General features: G+C 42.2%; 1 protein-coding gene across 1 annotated transcript in view; it reads right to left on the bottom strand.

Annotated features, from left to right (window-relative positions):
* LOC141052411 (polycomb group RING finger protein 3) overlaps positions 1-20,895 on the bottom strand; it is a 156,653-nt gene that overhangs the window by 33,229 nt on the left and 102,529 nt on the right. Inside the window, exons 3-5 of the mRNA XM_073549639.1 lie at positions 14,686-14,782; positions 8,035-8,090; positions 369-479 (exon numbers count right to left, since the gene is read on the bottom strand). Of these exons, the coding sequence (XP_073405740.1) occupies positions 369-479; positions 8,035-8,090; positions 14,686-14,782 (264 nt within the window). The remainder of the gene's footprint in view (positions 1-368; positions 480-8,034; positions 8,091-14,685; positions 14,783-20,895) is intronic.

The following is a 20,895-nucleotide window of genomic DNA, read 5'->3' as shown; positions in this document are numbered from 1 at the left end:
TTACTGCACATAAAGTGACACTAGTCAGATTTAAAAAATTGTCCTATAAGTGTTAGAGAAAAAGAAAAAAGTTCCAGGATCCTGGAATGAGTGAAATAACTTTTGGGGTTTGTAGAAAATTTTTTAATTTCCACGCCACCCAAATAAAATAGAGTTGCTCCAAGTTGTGATACCAGGTACAGCCACTAATAAAAGTAAGGTGTAAACAATTATTGGAGCATCTTGGCTCTTTCAATCTGTGGATTGTTCCATACTGATCTGCATGAATGCCCACCCTAAGAATAGGCCCCTATTTGCCGTCCTGAAGAACAGCATTATTACATGAGATGGAAAACATTGATAATACCATTAATAAAAGAGAATCCTACCATTTCGTACAGTTTCTACATGCTGCTTAGCTGCGCAAGGTTCCGCTTTGATGTCACCAGGCACTTCCATTCCAAGTTTGTGATAGAACTCTCTCTGTTTACGGATTTCAGCTACAAGGAAAAGATAGGTCCAAAATAAAATAATTACAGTTGAAATTCACGGAGAGAAAAAACGGTGACGAAAAGAGCTACGTAGCACAAGACAACAAGCAGCAGAGTCATAGAATCATAGAGTCGGTGATACATCGCTGGAAAGAGTCTGCGTCCCTACATTAGGCTGCTCACAGTTTGAATCGCAAAAACCTGCTGACAGTTCCCTTTAAGTGTTGAAATAAATATGTCAGTATAAGATGGTGAATGCAAAACTAGATTTTACATAAATAATTAAATTATAGTAAGGATTTTAAAAGTTGTTCATAATCTTTAGTAGAAAATTGCCTGAAATTAATTTTGACTTTCAAAATGTCTCAATTTTGCAGATAATCATGATGGATATTGATGGCCCATGAAGAAGTCTGCAGTCAGGTTGGGTTATTTTAGCTGGTTATTGATAGAAGCTAGATGTGTAAGGCTATAGCTCTATGTTCACACGTAGCGTTTTTGTTGCATTATTTTCTGCAGCAAAACCTGCCTTCTTGGCAGTAAAGAAGCTGAAAACTTTGCTTTTTTTTCCTGCGTTTTTTTCTTATTCAAAATTTTTATTGTTTAATAATACACAACAAAAACAAACATATCAACTGGTTCAAACGAACACACCATATGGAATAGTAACTACTGAAAAAGAGAATGGTGTAGTAACATGAAAACAAACAACTCCATAAAGTATCAACAGTAGTTTGCAAAAGACAACTGACAACCTGTTAAACTAAATAACAAGAAGGAGAAAAGAGAAGAAATGTTTATAGGGACCATGAGGACAAATCACTAAGGCAGATGGAGTATGAACTATGATACAGGCATATTAAATATCGTAAAAGGATAAGGTAGCAATTATCTTAGCATATTTTGGTACATCGTTGAGGGTAAGAAAGATTCCCAATGAAACCATTTTGCAGCCACTTTGTTAGCTGCCTCTTGTGTATGGGCTATCAAGGATTCCATCCGGTGAACTCTAGCCACCTCCCCAAACCATTCCTCTAGTGAAGGCAGGTCTACGGACTTCCAGTGTTATGGAATTACCACCTTAGTGGCCTGAAGAATGTGCTTCAATAACGATTTCTTAAAGGCATTCTTAGGCATGGGAAACAAATTGTAGGATTGTTTCCGGGCTTTTAGGGAGTGACACTCCCATCATTTCTTTAATCGCTTCAAGAACACCCTCCCAGAAGGCAGCCAAGACCGGGCACGCCCACCATATATGCGACATCGAACCCACATGGGTCTCACATCGCCAGCACAAGTTGGATACTCCTGGTAACCATTTATGCAAGACCGTAGGAACACGATACCATCTAGATACTTTTATAACTAGTTTCCTGAGCTTTAGTGGCTATATTAGATTTATGAGAGAGATGGAAACATTTATACCATTGTGCTCTTGTAAAGGTTTGATGGCGCTCACTTTCTCAATTTTTAGCTGGGCTGAGGGGGAGTGGTAGATGGCTAAGATTTTTTACATAAATACAAGACCCAAACCAATGCGGCTCAGGATTTGAGAGAAGAAGACCATGATATCCTATCAAAAGCCTTTTCGGCATCAAGCGATAGGATCAAAGTGTTATCTCGTGCCTCTGCTCCAGAAACAAAACCCACCTGGCCTGGGTGTATTAAGTGAGGGAGGTGGGATTTAAGTCTATTGGCCAAAAGCTTGGTATATAATTTGAAATCTACATTTAATAAAGACATAGGTATATAGCTACTACATGAGTTGGGGTCTTTCCCTGGTTTGGGGAAGACTACAACAAGTGCTGTTGTGGAATGGGTAGGAAAGAAAGTAGACTCTGATATGGAATTAAACGATTGTAATATTAACGGGAGACAATTGTTAAAAAAAAATACAATATAGAATTCAGTTGTGAAACCATCAGGCCCTGGACTTTTATTGCTAGGGAGATCTCGAACAGAGGCTTCTAGTTCTTGATGTGAAAAAGGATTTCCCGGGAATTTTACTCTGTCATCCTCCAATTTTTTGGAGAGGTCCTTGCTATGACTAAGGACCCTGTGTGGTCTGAAACGGCGTAAGCAAGATGTTTTGATGAAATTACAATAAAGGATAAAGGTTTTTTTTAATATCATGGCCTAATTTTCAAAATATGACATTTTGCTGGTGACTGGATTTACTCCTTTTTTGTAGATGTTAAAACTGCTGTTTAAACTCCTCCACCACCTGAGAGGTCAGGGCTGCAATGTCACTTTAGTTGAGATTGTCTGGAGAAGAGCCTTGAGATATGCTATGGGTGCAGGTCTGTCATCATCACCATATTTGTATTTGAGGGGTATTGGCCTTTCAGGCTTGCACAAGGCTGATGTCCCACCCACTGTAGCCATATTCACAGAGGGCTGAGAGTGTTGCTGAACTGGTAAAATGTCCACAGCATTTAAAGGAATAGCGTCCATATTGTTTAAAGTATTCAGGACCACCTCAGATCTTTCCGAGCCCATGGACCATCTTGATGGGGAAGCAAGTCCAATTTCATCTAGGATCTGCATCCACTGCTGCACTCCCCTTTCTCCTGAAGTGAGCAAGATTAATCGCTCAGTGGATATATAAGGGGAAGCTGTGGGGATGGGAGGATGAGGAGACTCCTGGTGTAGGGTGTTTTGGGCATAGCTAGATGTTTCACCCAGCATAGAAGTGGGGGTCCGCAACGACTGTATGCTGCTGATATTGCTGGCCCAGAGTTATATGATTAAGGGAATCAATCCTCTGCTTACCCCACATCCCAGTTTGCTCCATGTGCTCCTCATTGTGTGATGGAGCGTCCTCATCAAGCGTGTCAGAGTCAGTCAGTAGCTCTGACTCATCAGCATCTCCTGCCTGCTGTGTGTGATACCCATTGTAATGGTACCATGTCCATCTGGGCTATGCTCAGCGGTGACTTCCAGGACCTCCCTTCCGCTTACAGGATCTCGCCGGGAACCCTTCTCTCTCCTTCCAGTTACCTGGTGGTCTGAAGACTTGTCCCCGGGCTCCGATGCCAAAACTGCACCCTGCATGAGAGGACCTCCTGTGTGCCTCTATTCCAGGAGGGATGGTGGAGACGGAGCCTGGTCTGGTCTCTGTGCCCTGCTGAGGAAAGGCTCAATATCACCCTGGGGGGATGCAGAACGGGTGGACCCGGTCTTGTCTTTTTAGCCCCTGATTTGCCAATGCTGAGTTATTTGAACTGATTGCTAGGTGGATAGTGGTTAGGAGCAGCAGAAAGCAAGTTTTCACCAGCCACGCCCGCTTCTTGTGCGTTTTTGTCATGATACATGTGTATTTTGTGTATGCTGACAAAGTGTAGTGAGAAAAAAAAAATATTCTAATTCATCCATTACTTTCGGTGAAAAACACTGAAAAAAGGCTGAAAGTAGTGACATTCTCTATTCTGCAAAAACCAAGCAAAGCACAAAATAAAGCTGTTTGCATGAGACTTTTGATTTCTCAGACTTTGCAGGTACTGTAAAACGCAGCTTAAGATTTACAATAAAAAAAAAGCATTTAAAAAACGCAGCAAAAACGCCACGTGTTAACATACCCAAAGATTGTGTTTATCTTTGCAATAACTGCTGGACACCAAATGATTACAGGGAACCTGTCACCAGGTATTTCCCATATAACCTATGGCTACCACCTTTCAATCCCATGCGACTGCATTTTAAAATGCTGTATACAGTTGTGGCCAAAGTATTGACACCTCTGCAATTCTGTCAGATAATACTCAGTTTCTTCCTGAAAATGATTGCAAACACAAATTCTTTGGTATTATTATCTTCATTTAATTTGTCTTAAATGAAAAAACACAAAAAGAATTGTCCTAAAGCCAAATTGGATATAATTCCACACCAAACATAAAAAAGAGGGTGGACAAAAGTATTGGCACTGTTCGAAAAATCATGTGATGCCTCTCTAATTTGTGTAATTAACAGCACCTGTAACTTACCTGTGGCACCTAACAGGTGTTGGCAATAACTAAATCACACTTGCAGCCAGTTGACATGGATTAAAGTTGACTCAACCTCTGTCCTGTGTCCTTGTGTGTACCACATTGAGCATGGAGAAAAGAAAGAAGACCAAAGAACTGTCTGAGGACTTGAGAAACCAAATTGTGAGGAAGCATGAGCAATCTCAAGACTACAAGTCCATCTCCAAAGACCTGAATGTTCCTGTGTCTATTGTGCGCAGTGTCATCAAGAAGTTTAAAGCCCATGGCACTGTGGCTAACCTCCCTAGATGTGGACGGAAAGAAAAATTGACAAGAGATTTCAACACAAGATTGTGCGGATGTTGGATAAAGAACCTCGACTAACATCCAAACAAGTTCAAGCTGCCCTGCAGTCTGAGGGTACAACAGTGTCAACCCGTACTATCCGTCGGCGTCTGAATGAAAAGGGACTGTATGGTAGGAGACCCAGGAAGACCCCACTTCTTACCCTGAGACATAAAAAAGCCAGGCTGGAGTTTGCCAAAACTTACCTGAAAAAGCCTAAAACGTTTTGGAAGAATGTTCTCTGGTCAGATGAGACAAAAGTAGAGCTTTTTGGGCAAAGGCATCAACATAGAGTTTACAGGAGAAAAAAAAGGCATTCAAAGAAAAAAACACGGTCCCTACAGTCAAACATGGCGGAGGTTCCCTGATGTTTTGGGGTTGCTTTGCTGCCTCTGGCACTGGACTGCTTGACCGTGTGCATGGCATTATGAAGTCTGAAGATTACCAACAAATTTTGCAGCATAATGTAGGGCCCAGTGTGAGAAAGCTGGGTCTCCCTCAGAGGTCATGGGTCTTCCAGCAGGACAATGACCCAAAGCACACTTCAAAAAGCACTAGAAAATGGTTTGAGAGAAAGCACTGGAGACTTCTAAGGTGACCAGCAATGAGTCCAGACCTGAATCCCGTAGAACACCTGTGGAGAGATCTAAAAATGGCAGTTTGGAGAAGGCACCCTTCAAATATCAGGGACCTGGAGCTGTTTGCCAAAGAAGAATGGTCTAAAATTCCAGCAGAGCATTGTAAGAAACTCATTGATGGTTACCAGAAGCGGATGGTCGCAGTTATTTTGGCTAAAGGTTGTGCAACCAAGTATTAGGCTGAGGGTGCCAATACTTTTGTCTGGCCCATTTTTGGAGTTTTGTGTGAAATGATCAATGTTTTGCTTTTGGCTTCATTCTCTTTTGTGTTTTTTCATTTAAGACAAATTAAATGAAGATAATAATACCAAAGAATTTGTGATTGCAATAATTTTCAGGAAGAAACTGAGTATTATCTGACAGAATTGCAGGGGTGTCAATACTTTTGGCCACAACGGTAACTCCAATTTGCACTGTAGAGGAAAAAAAAAAAAAAAAAAAGATCTTTTATTACACTCACCTACAGAACAGTCTGGTCCGATGGGTGTCGCTGGTCTTGGGCCGGTGCCTTTTCTCTTCATGAGATGCCGTCCTCTTTCTCTGCTTTGTGTGGCTAACGCGTCCTACATCATCCACACTCCTGCACAGGTGCACTTCTCTCTGCCCTGCCGAGGGCAAAGCTAAGTACTGTTTCACACATGCGCGGAGTAAAGCGAAAGAGCGCCAGCACAATTCGGTAATTTGCTATGCCCTCTGCAGGGCAGAGAGAAGTGCACCTGTGCAGGAGCGCGAGGGGGAACACTGTGTGGATGACATAGGATACGTCATCCACACGAAGCAAAGAACAAGGATGACATTGCAAGATGAGACATCCATCGGACTGGACTGCCCTGTAGGTGAGTATAATAAAAGGTGTTTTTTTGTTTACTTACAGGGTGAATTGGAGTCATATATACAACATTTTAGAATGCAGTCACATGGTGCGGAAAGGTGGTGGCCGTAGGTTATATGGGAAAAACCTGATGACTGATTCCTTTTAAAGAGTACCTATCAACAATCTGGGGGTTCCCTTTTTATTTGGAGTGGGCAACCCCAGACTGATCATTTTACTAAATATGTGCACTTCTTACAATATTTTATAAAAGCATCTAATGCCCCCAAAATGGTCCAAGAAATGTCAGGCCAAACTTCCAGGTTGTGAAATTTTTACATGCAAAAAGGCATCCCACAACTATCATGGACCTTTTCACAGTGAAGGAGCGAGATCTCACTCTCTGGACTCTTCTAGCACTGCGGCGTAATTTACCAAGTTGTTACAAAATGGTAACCGCAGTAATGATGTTACGTAACAGCTTAATGAAGCCTATGGCAGCGTTGGTTAATGCAAAGATCATGATCTCACAAGATCTTACCCTTTCACTGCTAGAGTGGCAGCAGAGGGCTGTGGAATCCTGAATTCTGGAGGTCGGGGTTGTCATGCTAGAAAGTCGGGCAGTTTCGGGGGGCATTAGTCTTACTTTTTAGTATTTATTACAACAACTTATATATACACTAAAATCATCAGCTTAGGGCTGCCCAATATTTTATTAGGGTATGTTTCCACGGTCAGTACTGGCAGCGCTTTGGACGCAGCAAATGTCCGCTCCGTTAAAAGCGCTGCCGGCTTTTGTACGAGTGGTGATTCTGCATGTGTTTATTGAACCATGCGGAATCACCGCGTCCTATACATTGGACGGTGATATTTATCTTCCGGAGACTAAAGGCCCCGTTACACATAATGTCCCAGCTATCCCACCAACGATCTGACATGATGGGATCGCTGGGACATCGTTAGGCTGATTCCTGGATACCCGATGTTTACCTTGGAAACCAGCATGTACGCCGGTTTCCAAGGTAAACAGCGGGTATCCAGGAGTCGCGCTGCTCCTGGATACCCGACGTTTACATTAGAAACCAGCATCCAGCGTCGCTGAAGGCTGGCCTCTCGCTGCCACACGCAGCGATGCATGCTGGCCAGCGGGGGACCAGTGATCGAAAAATGGCCCAGGCCGATCGAGTACGATCAGCGATAACCGGCAGGGGGGCCAGTCGCTGATCCCCGTCACACACAGCAATCTCGCTAGCGAGATCGCTGTGTTTGACGGGGCCTTTAGAGTCTCAGCAATAGACATGCTGCAGTCTAGAAAGACAAGCTGCATGTCCGGTTACACAGGGAAGTTGGAGGCGTTCCTGCACGCATAGTGGACATGGGATTTCATAAAATCCCCTCCACTATGCTGTAACATCTGGCCGCTGCGGTTATATGCAGCGTCCAATCTGCAGCCTTTACTGACCGTGGAAACATACCCTTAAAGAGCATAGTTTTACTTTTATAGACACTAAACTTTTAAATCTGCCACTTCTTCCCCAAGCTTTGAAATGTCATCGTTATATTGTAATAGAATACTACTACAGAAAGTAGAGGACATCTGCAAATATGGAAACAAACAGAGAGAAGTGAAACCATCCCTTGCAGACTCGTAAACTGAATGCTACAATTTTATACTTCTACTATTGTACAAACCATTTCAACACAATGACTCACAAAAAAACAAATGAAATGCAGATATCTAGTGCATTATTATAGGCTTTTCAACATTTACTTAACCCCATGTCATCTGCAAAGATATTGCCTACCTTCTTGGAGTCCTGGCACCAGTTTGTAAACGATATCTTGCATTGTTCGATCATGACTGTAAAAAAAAAAAAAAAAAAAGTATTCTATAAATAACAGCAAAAACAATAGTGTTTGGGTATCTAGATGAACATGTTATTCAGTAGATTTTTTTTTTTTACTAATACAATCATTAGCAGCCCCTAGCCTTGTTTTCATTAACACATGACTGGCACATAGTACTACATGAATACATGAAGTCAGGGTGCTCAACTAAGACATTGCTTTTCTGAGTGCCATGGTGGGGCTGCTTACTGACAATGATAGCAGGCCTAAAATTTTGTGCTTTCTTTCTCCTGGCTGGAAACAAGTCTGACTCACTGAGCTCAAAAGAAGACTAAAAAAAGAATGAAAGTTGGTGCAATTTGATTAGTTTAGATTCAGGAGCCAACCCAATACCTTTAGAGTTCCTCTGACACTTGCTAGCTGGAAGTTGCAGACAATCAGGAAATCCTCCAGGTATGGAATTATTAGTGTCCTTCTCCCAAAGATGTGCTGTCATTTCCACTACAATTTTCATGAAAACCCTTGGGGCCATGAACAGGTCAAAGGGCTAGGCTCAGAACTGAAAATGCCTGACCTGCTTGCTTATGGATAGGACCACCCTTCATAATTTCAGGTCTTTTTCATGAATTAGAACATGTTGGTTTTCATTTTTCAGGTCTATCGGGAACAAAGTTTTAGAGCAAATTTTTTTTACTCCATTTTGAAAGGTCAATACATCAGGAATTTGTTCAGATTGTTCAAACTGATGATGGTCCTGAAGGTGACATCTATGTTCTCTATCAAGGGGGGTGTGGAATAGAATCCCTTTTTTTCCCTCCTCGACTGGTACTTCAATGAGAACTTGTTTCTGAACCAGATCTGTAACTTCTGCTTCCAGGGCTAACTCTTTCTTACAAGACCTCTTTTGTCTTCCCATTTATCTTGATCAGGTTTTTCTTGGCAGTACCTTCTCCTCCAAAAGGACTTTTTATTCTCCAGGATGGACAAAATGTGAAATCCCTTCTTTCAAATCACCAGCGTTGACAAGAATGTCATCCAGAACCTGACTAAACAAATGTTCTCCATCACACAGGGTGGAGCACATTTGGTTTTAGACTGGACATCCTAAGGCTAGCATGTGAACCATAGCGCCATATGAGCAGCATTAGAAAGGCAAGTTGATCTGGCTGCCAACCTCACCAAGTGTGCCGAGGTATATGTAAGAAAGGCTACTGCTCTTCTCCTTGAATTAGTGGTAAAAAAAGGCATGTTGTCCTTGGTTTTTCTCTGCGGTGTTGCTAGATTTGTCTCTTGTGCATGCTGATAAAGTTTAGTGTTGAAAAAAAGGTCCTATTCTATAGAATCAGGTTTTGGCACAAAAAACACAGCAAAACAGGATACCTGTGTTTTTGATGCATTTTCTCCACCCATCCATTTCAATGGGTGAAAAACGCTGTAAAAAAATGCTGAAAGAAGCTCCATTGTGTAAAAAACCATGCAAAGCACAAAATCGTGATGACAAAAAAACAAGCTGTATCAGATTTCTGAAATCTCAGACTTTGCTGGTACTGTAAAATGCAGCTGAAAATTTGCATAAAAAAGCTGCAAAAATGCCTAGCGTGAACTTAGCCTTCGGTATCATCAGCCTTCATAACTAAAGGATCTCTTAGGACAGTTTTCCTCAACTCCAGTCCTCAAGGCCCACCAACAGGTCATGTTTTCAGGATTTCCTTTGTATTGCACAAGTGAAGCAATTATCACCTAAGCAATACTAAGGAAATCCTGAAAACATGATCTGTTGGTGGGCCTTGAGGACTGGAGTTGGGGAACCCTGTTTTAGGATACCCATGTCTTCAAAGGGTAGATTTGCTGGATGATTTGGGCACTGTAACATCTACAGTTGTGGCCAAAAGTATTGACACCCCTGCAATTTTGTCAGATAATACTCAGTTTCTTCCTGAAAATGATTGCAAACACAAATTATTTGGTATTATTATCTTCATTTAATTTGTCTTAAATTAAAAAACACAAAACACCCCCCAATCCTGGTATGCATGTTCCCCTCACCCCCCAATCCTGGTATGCATGTTCCCCTCACCCCCCAATCCTGGTATGCATGGTCCCCTCACCCCCCAATCCTGGTATGCATGGTCCCCTCACTCCCCAATGCTGGTATGCATGGTCCCCTCAACTCCCAATCCTGGTATGCATGGTCCCCTCACCCCCCTTTCCGTGTAGCCGCGACAAATCAGCGTCGCGGCCCTCTGTCCGTGACCAATCAGCAACGCGGCCCTGTACAAAAATATTAAAAAATAAAAAAAAGTTATTCTCACCTTCCGACGGCCTCCTGTCTTCTTTCCACGCGCCCGGCCTCGCGTTCCCAGTAATGCTTTGCGGCTTAGACCGCTGATAACGTCGGTCTTCTTTCTCGCTCTCGCGACTTCATCAGCGGTCTAAGCCGCAAAGCATTACTGGGAACGCGAGGCCGGGCGCGTGGAAAGAAGACAGCAGGCCGTCGGAAGGTGAGAATAACTTTTTTTTATTTTAACTCTCTTTTTTACAGATTAAGGCCTGCGCCTGCCGCTGATTGGTCACGGCCGCCATGCGCAGCTTACAGTTACAAACAGCTGCGCCTGTTGCTGATTGGTTGCGGCCTGACGGCCGCGACCGGTCAACGGCCCGCGATTTCGGTTACAGACAGACACGATAAGGCGTATATATATATATATATATATATATATATATATATATATATATGTATATATATATATATATATGAGGAATTGAGGACTTTATTAATATATAGGGCCACAACAGGTGACAATAATGACCTCATACATGATTATTATTTTTTTTGGCTACAATTTGGGACATTCCAACTATATTGAGGGGACATTAATAATGGCCCCCTTGTGGCCGCATGCATTATAATTACCGTAATTTCTGTGGCCACAATTTGGGACAACTGTATGGAGGTATTAAAGGTGCACATTTACTGTGTGTAAACAGTATAATGCATGTTACTAGGTATGGGTGCCACTGGGGAGGGAGCATTACTGCTGTATTTGAGCAGAAAAAGAAAAATTTTCCTTTGTGCCCCGCTATAGTATTGTCTATGAATGGAGGCCACTAAAGGTGACTAATACATTAATACTATATGCAACAGAGGAGAATATTTCTAACATGTGCCACCCTGTTTTTAAAGGGAAAGACAAACTGATTGGTCGTCGTTTCATACTACAGATGGACAATGACCCAAAACAAAGCCAAAGCAACCCAGGGGTTTATTAAAGCAAAGAAGTGGAATATTCTTGTATGGCCAAGTCAGTCACCTGATCTCAACCCAGTTGAGCATGCATTTCACTTGTTGAAGACTAAACTTCAGACAGAAAAGCCCACAAACAAACAGCAACTGAAAACCACCGCAGTGAATGCCTGGCAGAGCATCAAAAAGGAGGAAACACAGCGTCTGGTGATGTCCATGAGTTCAAGACTTCAGGCAGTCATTGCCAACAAAGGGATTTCAACCAAGTACTAGAAATTAACATTTTATTTAATCTGTCCAATTACTTTTGGTCCCTTTAAAAACAGGGTGGCAACATGTTAAGGAGCTGAAAACTCCTAAACCCTTCATCCAATTTTAATGTGGATACCCTCAAATGAAAGCTGAAAGTCTGAACTTCCACTGCATCTGAATTGTATTGTTTAAAATTCATTGTAGTAATGTCTAGAACCAAAATTAGAAAAATGTTGTCTCTGTCCAAATATATATGGACCTAACTGTATCTGTGACTTTCCTTCTACAGATAGGAATCTTGGCTGGAGGAAGTCATCACGGTCAACAACAGATTAAGAGGAAAAGTATAAATAAATTAGTTGAAATGGAGAGGCCACTGGCGATCAATGGATTTACCTGTATACTATGCACCATATACGATCTTCAGATCTCATCTGTATATTGTCACATGTGATCACTAGATTTACCGGTACACTGTGCACTATATATGATCTACAGAGCTCCTGTGCAGAATGTCACTGGTGATAACTAGATTTACCTGTGCACTTTATACGATCTACAGAGCTCATATTTATAAGGTCACTGGTGATCACTGGATTTAACTGTACACTGACACTATATACAGAGTTCCTGTGTATATCATCACCGGTGATCACAAGATTTACCTGTACACTGTGCACTATGTACGATCTACAGAGCTCCTGTGTATAATGTCACCGATGATCATTAGATTTACCTGTACACTATACATAATCTACAGCGCTCCTGTGTATAATGTCACCAATGATCATTAGATTTACCTGTACACTATACATAATCTACAGCGCTCCTGTGTATAATGTCACCGGTGATCACTGGATTTACCTGCACACTACTGTGCACTATATACGATTTACAGAGCTCCTGTGTATAATGTCACCGATGATCACTAGATTTACCTGTACACTGTATATGTTCTACAGAGCTCCTGTGTATGTCACCGGTGATCACTAAATTTACCTGTACACTATGCACCATATATGATCTACAGAGCTCCTGTGTAGAACGTTACCTGTGATCACTAGATTTACCTGTACACTTTATACTATCTACAGAGCTCCTATGTATAAGGTCACTGGTGCTCACTGAAGTTACGATCAACAAGATTTACTTGTACACTATGGGCTATTTACAGTGGGTACGGAAAGTATTCAGACCCCTATAAATTTTTCACTCTTTGTTTCATTGCAGCCATTTGGTAAATTCAAAAAAGTGCATTTCTCATTAATGTACATACACTCTACACCCCATCTTGACTGAAAAAAACAAATGTAGAAATTTTTGCAAATTTACTAAAAAAAGAAAAACTGAAATATCACGTGGTCATAAGTATTCAGACCCTTTGCTCACTATTGAGTAGAAGCACCCTTTTGAGCTAGTACAACCATGAGTCTTCTTGGGAATGATGCAACCAGTTTTTCACACCTGGATTTTGGGATCCTCTGCCATTCTTCCTTACAGATCCTCTCCAGGTTGAATGGTGAACGTTGGTGGACAGCCATCTTCAGGTCTCTCCAGAGATGCTCAATTGTATTTAGGTTAGGGTTCTGGCTGTGCCAGTCACAAATAGTAACAGAGCTAGTAGCGCAATAATCTTACAAGGAAGGGAGTGCTATGCCAGGTTTAAATAAGGTGTTCAATTGGGGTGGAGCCAATCAGGAACTCAGGGTGGAGACATTCAGACACAACACAGGTATAAGTATCTGGGTTAGCACAGAACTGTCCAGTGAGTTGAATAGCTCAGAGGGAAGAGCTGCTGCCGGGTGCACAATAGCTCTTGGGTTCTAGTTCTGACAGCACCATATATGATTCACAGAGCTCCTGTGTATAATGTCACCGGTGATCATTAGATTTACCTGTACACTATGCAATATATACAATCTACAGCACTCCTGTGTATAATGTCACTGGTAATGTTAGTGTTAATACTGTGGTACTTTGTTGCAGACTTACAGCTTTATCTTCATTACAGTGCAGAGGGGAAAAAGCTATCAGAGTTATTGTGGAAGGGAGGATGCTAGAATAATACTCATCAATACAGAGAAGACCATGTGTTTTATGGTACGGTTACTGACAGTATATGACTTATTCCTTCAAAACATGTTTCAAAAGTACCAGGGGGCACGCATTACGGGTGGAGAAAAAGTGATTCCGGCAGTTAAATTGGAAAGAGTTCTTTACAGATAGAGAGGTCATAATGTGGAATGCCCTACCACAAAAGGTAGTAAAGGCAGAAAATACAACCACTTTGGGCTTGATGCCCTGCTTGCAACAAATGGCATTGTAGGATATACACAATCAAGCAATAGAGAATGAATAACTGGTGAAGAAAAGTTGAACTTGATGGGACGGTGTCTGTTTTCAACCTTTATAACTATGCCAATGGTATGTATGGCAAAATTATAATAGCTAGATTCGACTGTATTCTGACCACTTGTTCTCTCTGACAGTAAATAATACGGAGAAGATTCTTTATTTCTATTAGAGATTAAATATTTGAAAGGTTAACCTTTCCCTGTCCTGTGACATTATTACATAATAGCAGTGATGCACTTAAGGTTGTCCACGGCTTTTTCATTGATGACCCATCCTTAGGATATGTTATCAATGTCTGATTGGTCGGGGCCCGACACTTGGCATCCCCACCGATCATCTGTTCTCGGCAGTGGTGGCTGCTGGCTGGAGCTGCTCGATCTTCAGGTACTGGCCATGGCAAGGTACTGGAAATCTGCTTCCTATTGATTCGAATACCAGGTGGATATGCAGTACCATGCCACGGCCACTGCCACAAGACTGAGCAGCTCCATAAGCGAGCCGTTCTGGCCGGCGGCAACTGCCATAGGTACTGAGCACAGCTGATCAGCGGAGATGCCAGGTGTCGGCCCTATCCTCTAGGAGGAGAATGATAACAGGCATTACCATACCATACAGCTGTAATGTGGGCCCCTACAATTAATTCTACTGGTGAGCGCTAGGCACCCCAGTTGGATATTTTGTTACAAGCTATAGGAGGTAATTAACATGTAATCAAGAACAGACAAGCTAGAAGATGATCTACAGAACGCTCACTTACCCTATATACTGTAGAGGGTGGCTTTGATGGATGACAATTCTACATGTTGGACATGTGTTATTTTCTTCCAAATATTTCACCAAGCAACTTCTACAAACTGTGAAAGATAAATTAAAGAAACCTATAAATTTCTTTCAGAAGTCTTTTAAACAAGTCACATGAAATGCCAATTGCTGCCTTCTTTTTAGCATACTTCATTAAAGCCTTGATGCATTTTTTTCCAGTGTGTTTCTCAATTCCACTTTTCTGACTGCAAAAGCCTAATTAACAAGCTATTCTAATTAGAATTGCTCCTTTTCTTGCTCCACCATCTGTACATTTTACCAAAGGAACTGTAACATTGCAGGTTCTCACATTTCCAATCCAACGGAGACATCTGCTGGTCACATATAACATAGATTATAAAAACGAGCCTGCATTGTGTAGCTCGCACATCACATACATCTGACGAGACAATCAAGCCTGCGCAATACAAAAAAAAAATACAAATTAGGCTTCCTTATATTCCATATATTTCCATCCTGATTAATAAGATTGCTTGGTCTCAAAAAAAAAAAAAAAAAAGTCTGCAGTCACTCCTTATGACTGCAGAGTGCCAAATCGTGACTGTGCTCAATGCACATTGTCATGATTACTTGGCATTCCGTGTGTGGGCGGTCACATGACTGCATGCTTGCGCTTTACCGCCAACCCACATGTGGCATATCGCACACTGCCATGATTTGGCAGTCTACACTCACAGACTTTTCTTCTGAGAACAGACAACCCCTTTAATGTACACTATGTTAAAATTACACTTGCACATATAGTATCCATATCTGCAATCAAAGGTGAATGTATATATCTGGAAACAAATCCAGGAGCTGGTTGCCAAGACTAAGTTTGGCGTGTGAAAGCTTCTGAAAATTAGGTTTATTGGGAAACACTTTTCTAAAATGGTTATTTAATATTTTTATTTTGAATACATTTCAGGCTACTTTCATAGTAGCGTTTTTTAGCGCTGCGCTTCGTCCGCAATACAAACGCATGCAAAAAAACGCATCATGCTTTTTGCATGCACTTGCGTTTTTTAGGCGCATGCGTTTTAACCAGTTTCTAGCCATTTTAACTGTTAAAACGCATGCAATTTTAAGCGCAGGCATGTGCATGTCCATGCGCACGCCTGCATTCCCATAGACTGTAATGCATTTTGTCGCATTCCGTGCGCATGCGTTTTCTTTTTACGCAGCTGGACGGACCCAAAAATGCAACAGGTTGTGTCGGGCACGCCTAGGCGCACACTACAGAAAGACGCATGCGCACGAAAACGCATACGAACGCGTGCAAACGCTAGACCATGCGTCCGTCATGTTAAACATAGGGGCGCATGGCAGCGCACGATGTGCTGCGCTAAAAAACGCTAATGTGAAACCAGCCGAAGCCAAATTCCACCACTCCCTTACTATATTTAAAATAACCATGTGTTTCTAATGTAGCCACTACTCTTAAAGTCTTTTGTTCTGGTGATGGCTGCCTGTTTCAGATAGGTGTCGAGTCAGTTGTAAATACACAGGGAGCACTGCCTCTCCTGCTAAGGGACGGCCATAGCAGCATTACTGGTGTTGGTCCGTCCCACATCAATGGAAGGGCAGAGTGGGCTTTCCACAGAGCCCTCATACCTCCAAAGTGGTTTGCGGTTATCTATTTATATAATTGCCTTGTAATGTTTTCATTTCCTGATCTGTCCAGATGTCACCGTATCCCAGAATTCCAAGCGGAGGAAGTTCACCGACCGCCATATTGGGACACCCAAATGATGGGTGTCTCAATATGGAAACTGCTGCTGGTACCAACCTATTGCGCGGTACCACCAGCGGAACATCGTCGCACAACACACACACTCTATACGAACACATTCAGACTCACACACTCACGTATCCTCTTGCACAGTATCACCAGCGGAACACCATCGCACTGTGCCTGCGCGAATTTCGCGCAGGCGCAGTGAATCACTCGGCTGATCCCGGCGGCACATGCGCGACATGTCTACAGGCAGAGGAAGCCGGTCACATCAAAGGGGTTTTCCCACAAGCAAAAGTTCATTTTAAAAATTATCTGTGTCTGACCGTGTACGGAGAATACCACATCTCCTGAGCAGGGGAGGAAGCAAAAGACAATACTGACATTACAGCAGGGGATCACAGTGGATTCATTTTGTGAGGTAAAATATTTCACTGACTGTTTTTAAACTATATTTTATGTCACAAAATGGATCCTCTATGGTCTCCTGCTGTAATGTCAATATTGTCTTTTGCTTCCTCCCCTGCCCAGGAGCTGTGGTATGTTCTGTACAAGGTCAGACACAAGGGTGAGAGAGACAGAGCACAGGGGGGAGACAGCTCAAACGGGACAGCACATGAAGGAGAAATACAGCAGACAAGGGGGATAGCACATGGGGTAGACAGGTCAAAGAAGAGAACACAGATGGGAGAAGTCAGCACATGGGGAAAGAGAGAGTGGATTGGTGGGTGAGCACATGGGGGGAGAAATTCTCAATACTGCAAAGCCTGCCCCCATCGTGACATTATCACCCTCCCGATGCAATAGCATCGAGCCTCCATCTAGTTAAAATAATAACCAGCAACCTTGCAATGTTACCTCTAATTATAAATCGGTTTCATACTCAAGAACAGAGGAATTTTTAATTTCATAGTTTACCGCTAATTGCCAAGGTTACTTGACATGTGTGCAGTTTATCAAAAGGTGTTCAGTTTCCAAGGCAAGGAGAGAATTCACCAAGACATTAGAGGAGAAGTCTCATGTTAGAAAATGATAGCATATTACTAGAATATGCCATAACTTTATGACCAGAAGGGATGTAACCTGTGAGACCCCGACAGATCCGGAGAATGAATAGTGTATCTAAGCTGTGAGTTTTCCCTTCACAGTTAAATTGTGTGCAACTGATTTACAGGAAACTGAATCATAGTCATCAAGTGAATAGGACCAGCTGCAGCTCGCTGCACCTACTAGGAAAAATGAAAGCAGCACTGCAGACCCTACATTTTCAAGATCACTAAATGATTAGAAAGTCCTTCAATCCCTATAACCTTGGTGCAAAAATAAGAATAGGGCAGGAATGTCAATTCTCTATTAACACCTTAAGGACCAGAGGTATTTCCGTTTTTGCATTTCCATTTTAAGCTCTCCTTCTTCCCACGGTCATAACTTTTTTATTTTTCTGCCAATATGGCCATGTGAGGGCTTGTTTTTTGCAGGACGAGTTGTACTTTTGACTAGCACCATTGATTTTACCATCACAAAAAAAAAATCCAAATGCGATGAAATTGCAAAAAGTGCAATTCCACAACTGTTTTTTGTTTTTCTATATTTTACCATGTTCACCAAATGCTAAAACTGACCTGCCATTATGATTCTCCAGGTCATTACGAGTTCATAGATACCAAACATGTTTAGGTTCTTTTTTATTTAAGTGGTGAATTAAAATTCCAAAAGTTTGTAAAAAATAAATAAATAAATAAAAAATGTTGCCATTTTCCAAGACCCATAGCGACTCCGTTTTTCAGGATCTGGGTGACAGCTTAGTTTTTGCACGCTGAGCTTACGTTTTTAATGATACCATTTTGGTGGGTATACGATCTTTTGATTGCCTGTTATTGCATTTTATTGCAATGTTGCAGCAACCAAAAAAAAAGTAATTCTCGCTTTTAGATTTTTTTCCTCGCTATACCATTTACCGATTGGATTAATTCTTTTTCTTGTGAACTAGCTTGGCCCGTGCAAAATTTTCGCACATTGGTCGTCGGGGGCGCAGGCAATTTCAGAAAAAGCATGCTGGTCAAATGTAAATGTATTTCATGAGCTGATGAACACAAACAGGTATTTATATATGTAGATTGGCAATACAATAAAGTGTTTTGATAAGAGGCCAATAAATGTTTTCCGGTTGAAGTGCCACCTGCAGGTCATTGTGTCTTTCTGCAGGTTTATGAAAATGAATGTTTAAACTGTATTTAGTGATAAAATAATGAATGTGTGGTTTGTTTGGCTGTTTTCTTGCTGAAGGTAGCAAGTTTACCTTTCAAATGGTGCATCGTGTGTGTGTGTGTGGGGCGAAGTAATCAGCGAAAACCAGTGCATGTTTAGAAATGTGTTGGTAGTGTGCTTTAGGGTACTGCGATGCCACCTGCAGGTCAGTTTTCCTTACTACAGGTTTATGAAAATTAATGTTTAAACTGTATTTTGTGATCAAATCATGGATGTGTGGTTTGTTTGGCTATTTTCTTGCTGAAGGGGGCAAGTTTACCTTTCAAATGGTGTATCATTTGTGTGTGTGGGTGCAGTATGAACGGAGATACAAAGGAATCACCAAAAAACACTGTTTAGAAATAATAGAATACGGTAGATTGATTGGGCAATACTGAACGTGGCGATACCAAATATATGTGTATATGAGATATTTTTTATTTTTAATGGGGCGCAATTGGGTGATCTGAACTTTTTTTAAATTTTTTTAAATATTTTTAAAACATTTTTTTTTTACTTATTTCAATAGTCTCCAAGGGAGACTAGAAGCTGCGATCATCCGATCGCTTGTGCTACTTAGAGAAGGGCTGCATACTATCACAACCAGAGGGGTCTCCTGCTGACCCCAGGTTGTGATGCCAACCCACCAGCGACCCGCGGTTATGTGACACGAGCGCCGATAGGAGGAGGTAATGACGCGCTTCCTGCGCGTGCATGTTAAATGCCGCTGCCAGAGTTTGACAGCAGCATTTAACATATCAGCCGCCGGTAGATCACGATTCCACCTGCAGTTGTTAGGGGATCAAATCAGCTGTCATGTGCAGGAAAAAGTGCAGGCCCGCACCAAACAGGGGGAAACGTCCAATAACATTAAGGGGCTAACAATTCAAGTGCTACACTTGAAGTCAAATTCGCCAGTGTTGACTTCTACTCTGGTCTGCGAAAAAATTAAATAATAATAAAATCATTTTTGGTATTAACCATGTGAAGGATCGGGGGATTTAATGGCTGCTTACAATCCTCCTGAAAACATGTGCAGCTGTAAGAGGCTCCCTGGCTCAGCAGGGGGACAAGCCTTCTGAGCTTTAAAGTAGAAATTCACACCCCCACCAGCTTAGCTCATATCCAAACCATGTAGTGTAACTGCTTTGTTCAGACAGCTAGGATTTCATAAAGAGAATATGGACTTATTGTACGTACTAGCCACACACCGGTTACATTTTCGAAATTTCTGGAACAGGCCGAACACCTTCCAGGGTCTCAATCCGCTCTAGCACTCCAGAGTGGGGAGATATGTAGAATGGCTAACAGGAGCCCGATAGCAAAGTCGTGCTTGGTCTCAATGAGTAGCAGAGACGCAGCCAATTCAGATGGCACCAAAACCGCCTCCCTAGGACCGTCCCATTAAGAAGTTATGAGCCATCTTAGGTTTTGGAGTCTTTAGCTGCTAGATGCAAGGGGAGGGGAATTATGTTCGACCCAGGGGCAGGAGGAGAGCGACTCAAAGGGGTTATATGCTTGTGTAAAGCATGATCCATTGCCTTTTCTCTGGGGAGGTTGCAACAACACTGTGTGGGGAGAGGGCAAGCAACAGAGGGGACCAACAGCCCCCCATGTGGCAGACCCTGCCCCCGCAAGCCAGGCCTTTAATCTGATTGGTAACTGACTATTACTTCCTGCATAGTTTGTCCTACCACTATTTTATTTTCATATCTGACCACAGTTTATGTATAACCATTTTATATATTATATGTTTTGTATCGTGTGCCCTTAAGGCAATTAAATATATAAAAGGATGCTCTTTTTTTTTTTTTCATCTCGATCCACAAATCCACATGTCCGTGATCTTGGCTTAACTTTCAATGCTACCAGGGCTGGTTTCAGGCCCGATATAATCCCGTTAACGGACCGGGCTTATATCTACCGAGGAACTGGCGGCAGTCCTACCGGGCTGATTAGGGGTTGTTTCACTGGTGCTAGTGCCTGTCCGGGTTGTGAGCAAGACTACTGCCACGTCCTTGACTACATGGGCCACATTCTCTCACTCCCATTGTCTTCCTGGGCCTGTGTGGTCAGGGGGTGAGTAAAACTGTGCCAAGCCAACCTTGCGTATCCCCAGGGGGTGCGGAACGTCACATTTGTGAAAGTGAGGAGAGCATACCACGTGATCCCTCTGACATAATA

The sequence above is a fragment of the Dendrobates tinctorius genome, unplaced genomic scaffold (assembly GCF_039654945.1).
Source record: "Dendrobates tinctorius isolate UK_male_01 unplaced genomic scaffold, ASM3965494v1 ptg000160l, whole genome shotgun sequence".
Classification (NCBI taxonomy): Eukaryota; Metazoa; Chordata; class Amphibia; order Anura; family Dendrobatidae; genus Dendrobates; species Dendrobates tinctorius.
The sequence above is the reverse complement of the archived record's forward strand: the minus strand, read 5'-3'. Positions and strand labels throughout refer to the sequence as shown.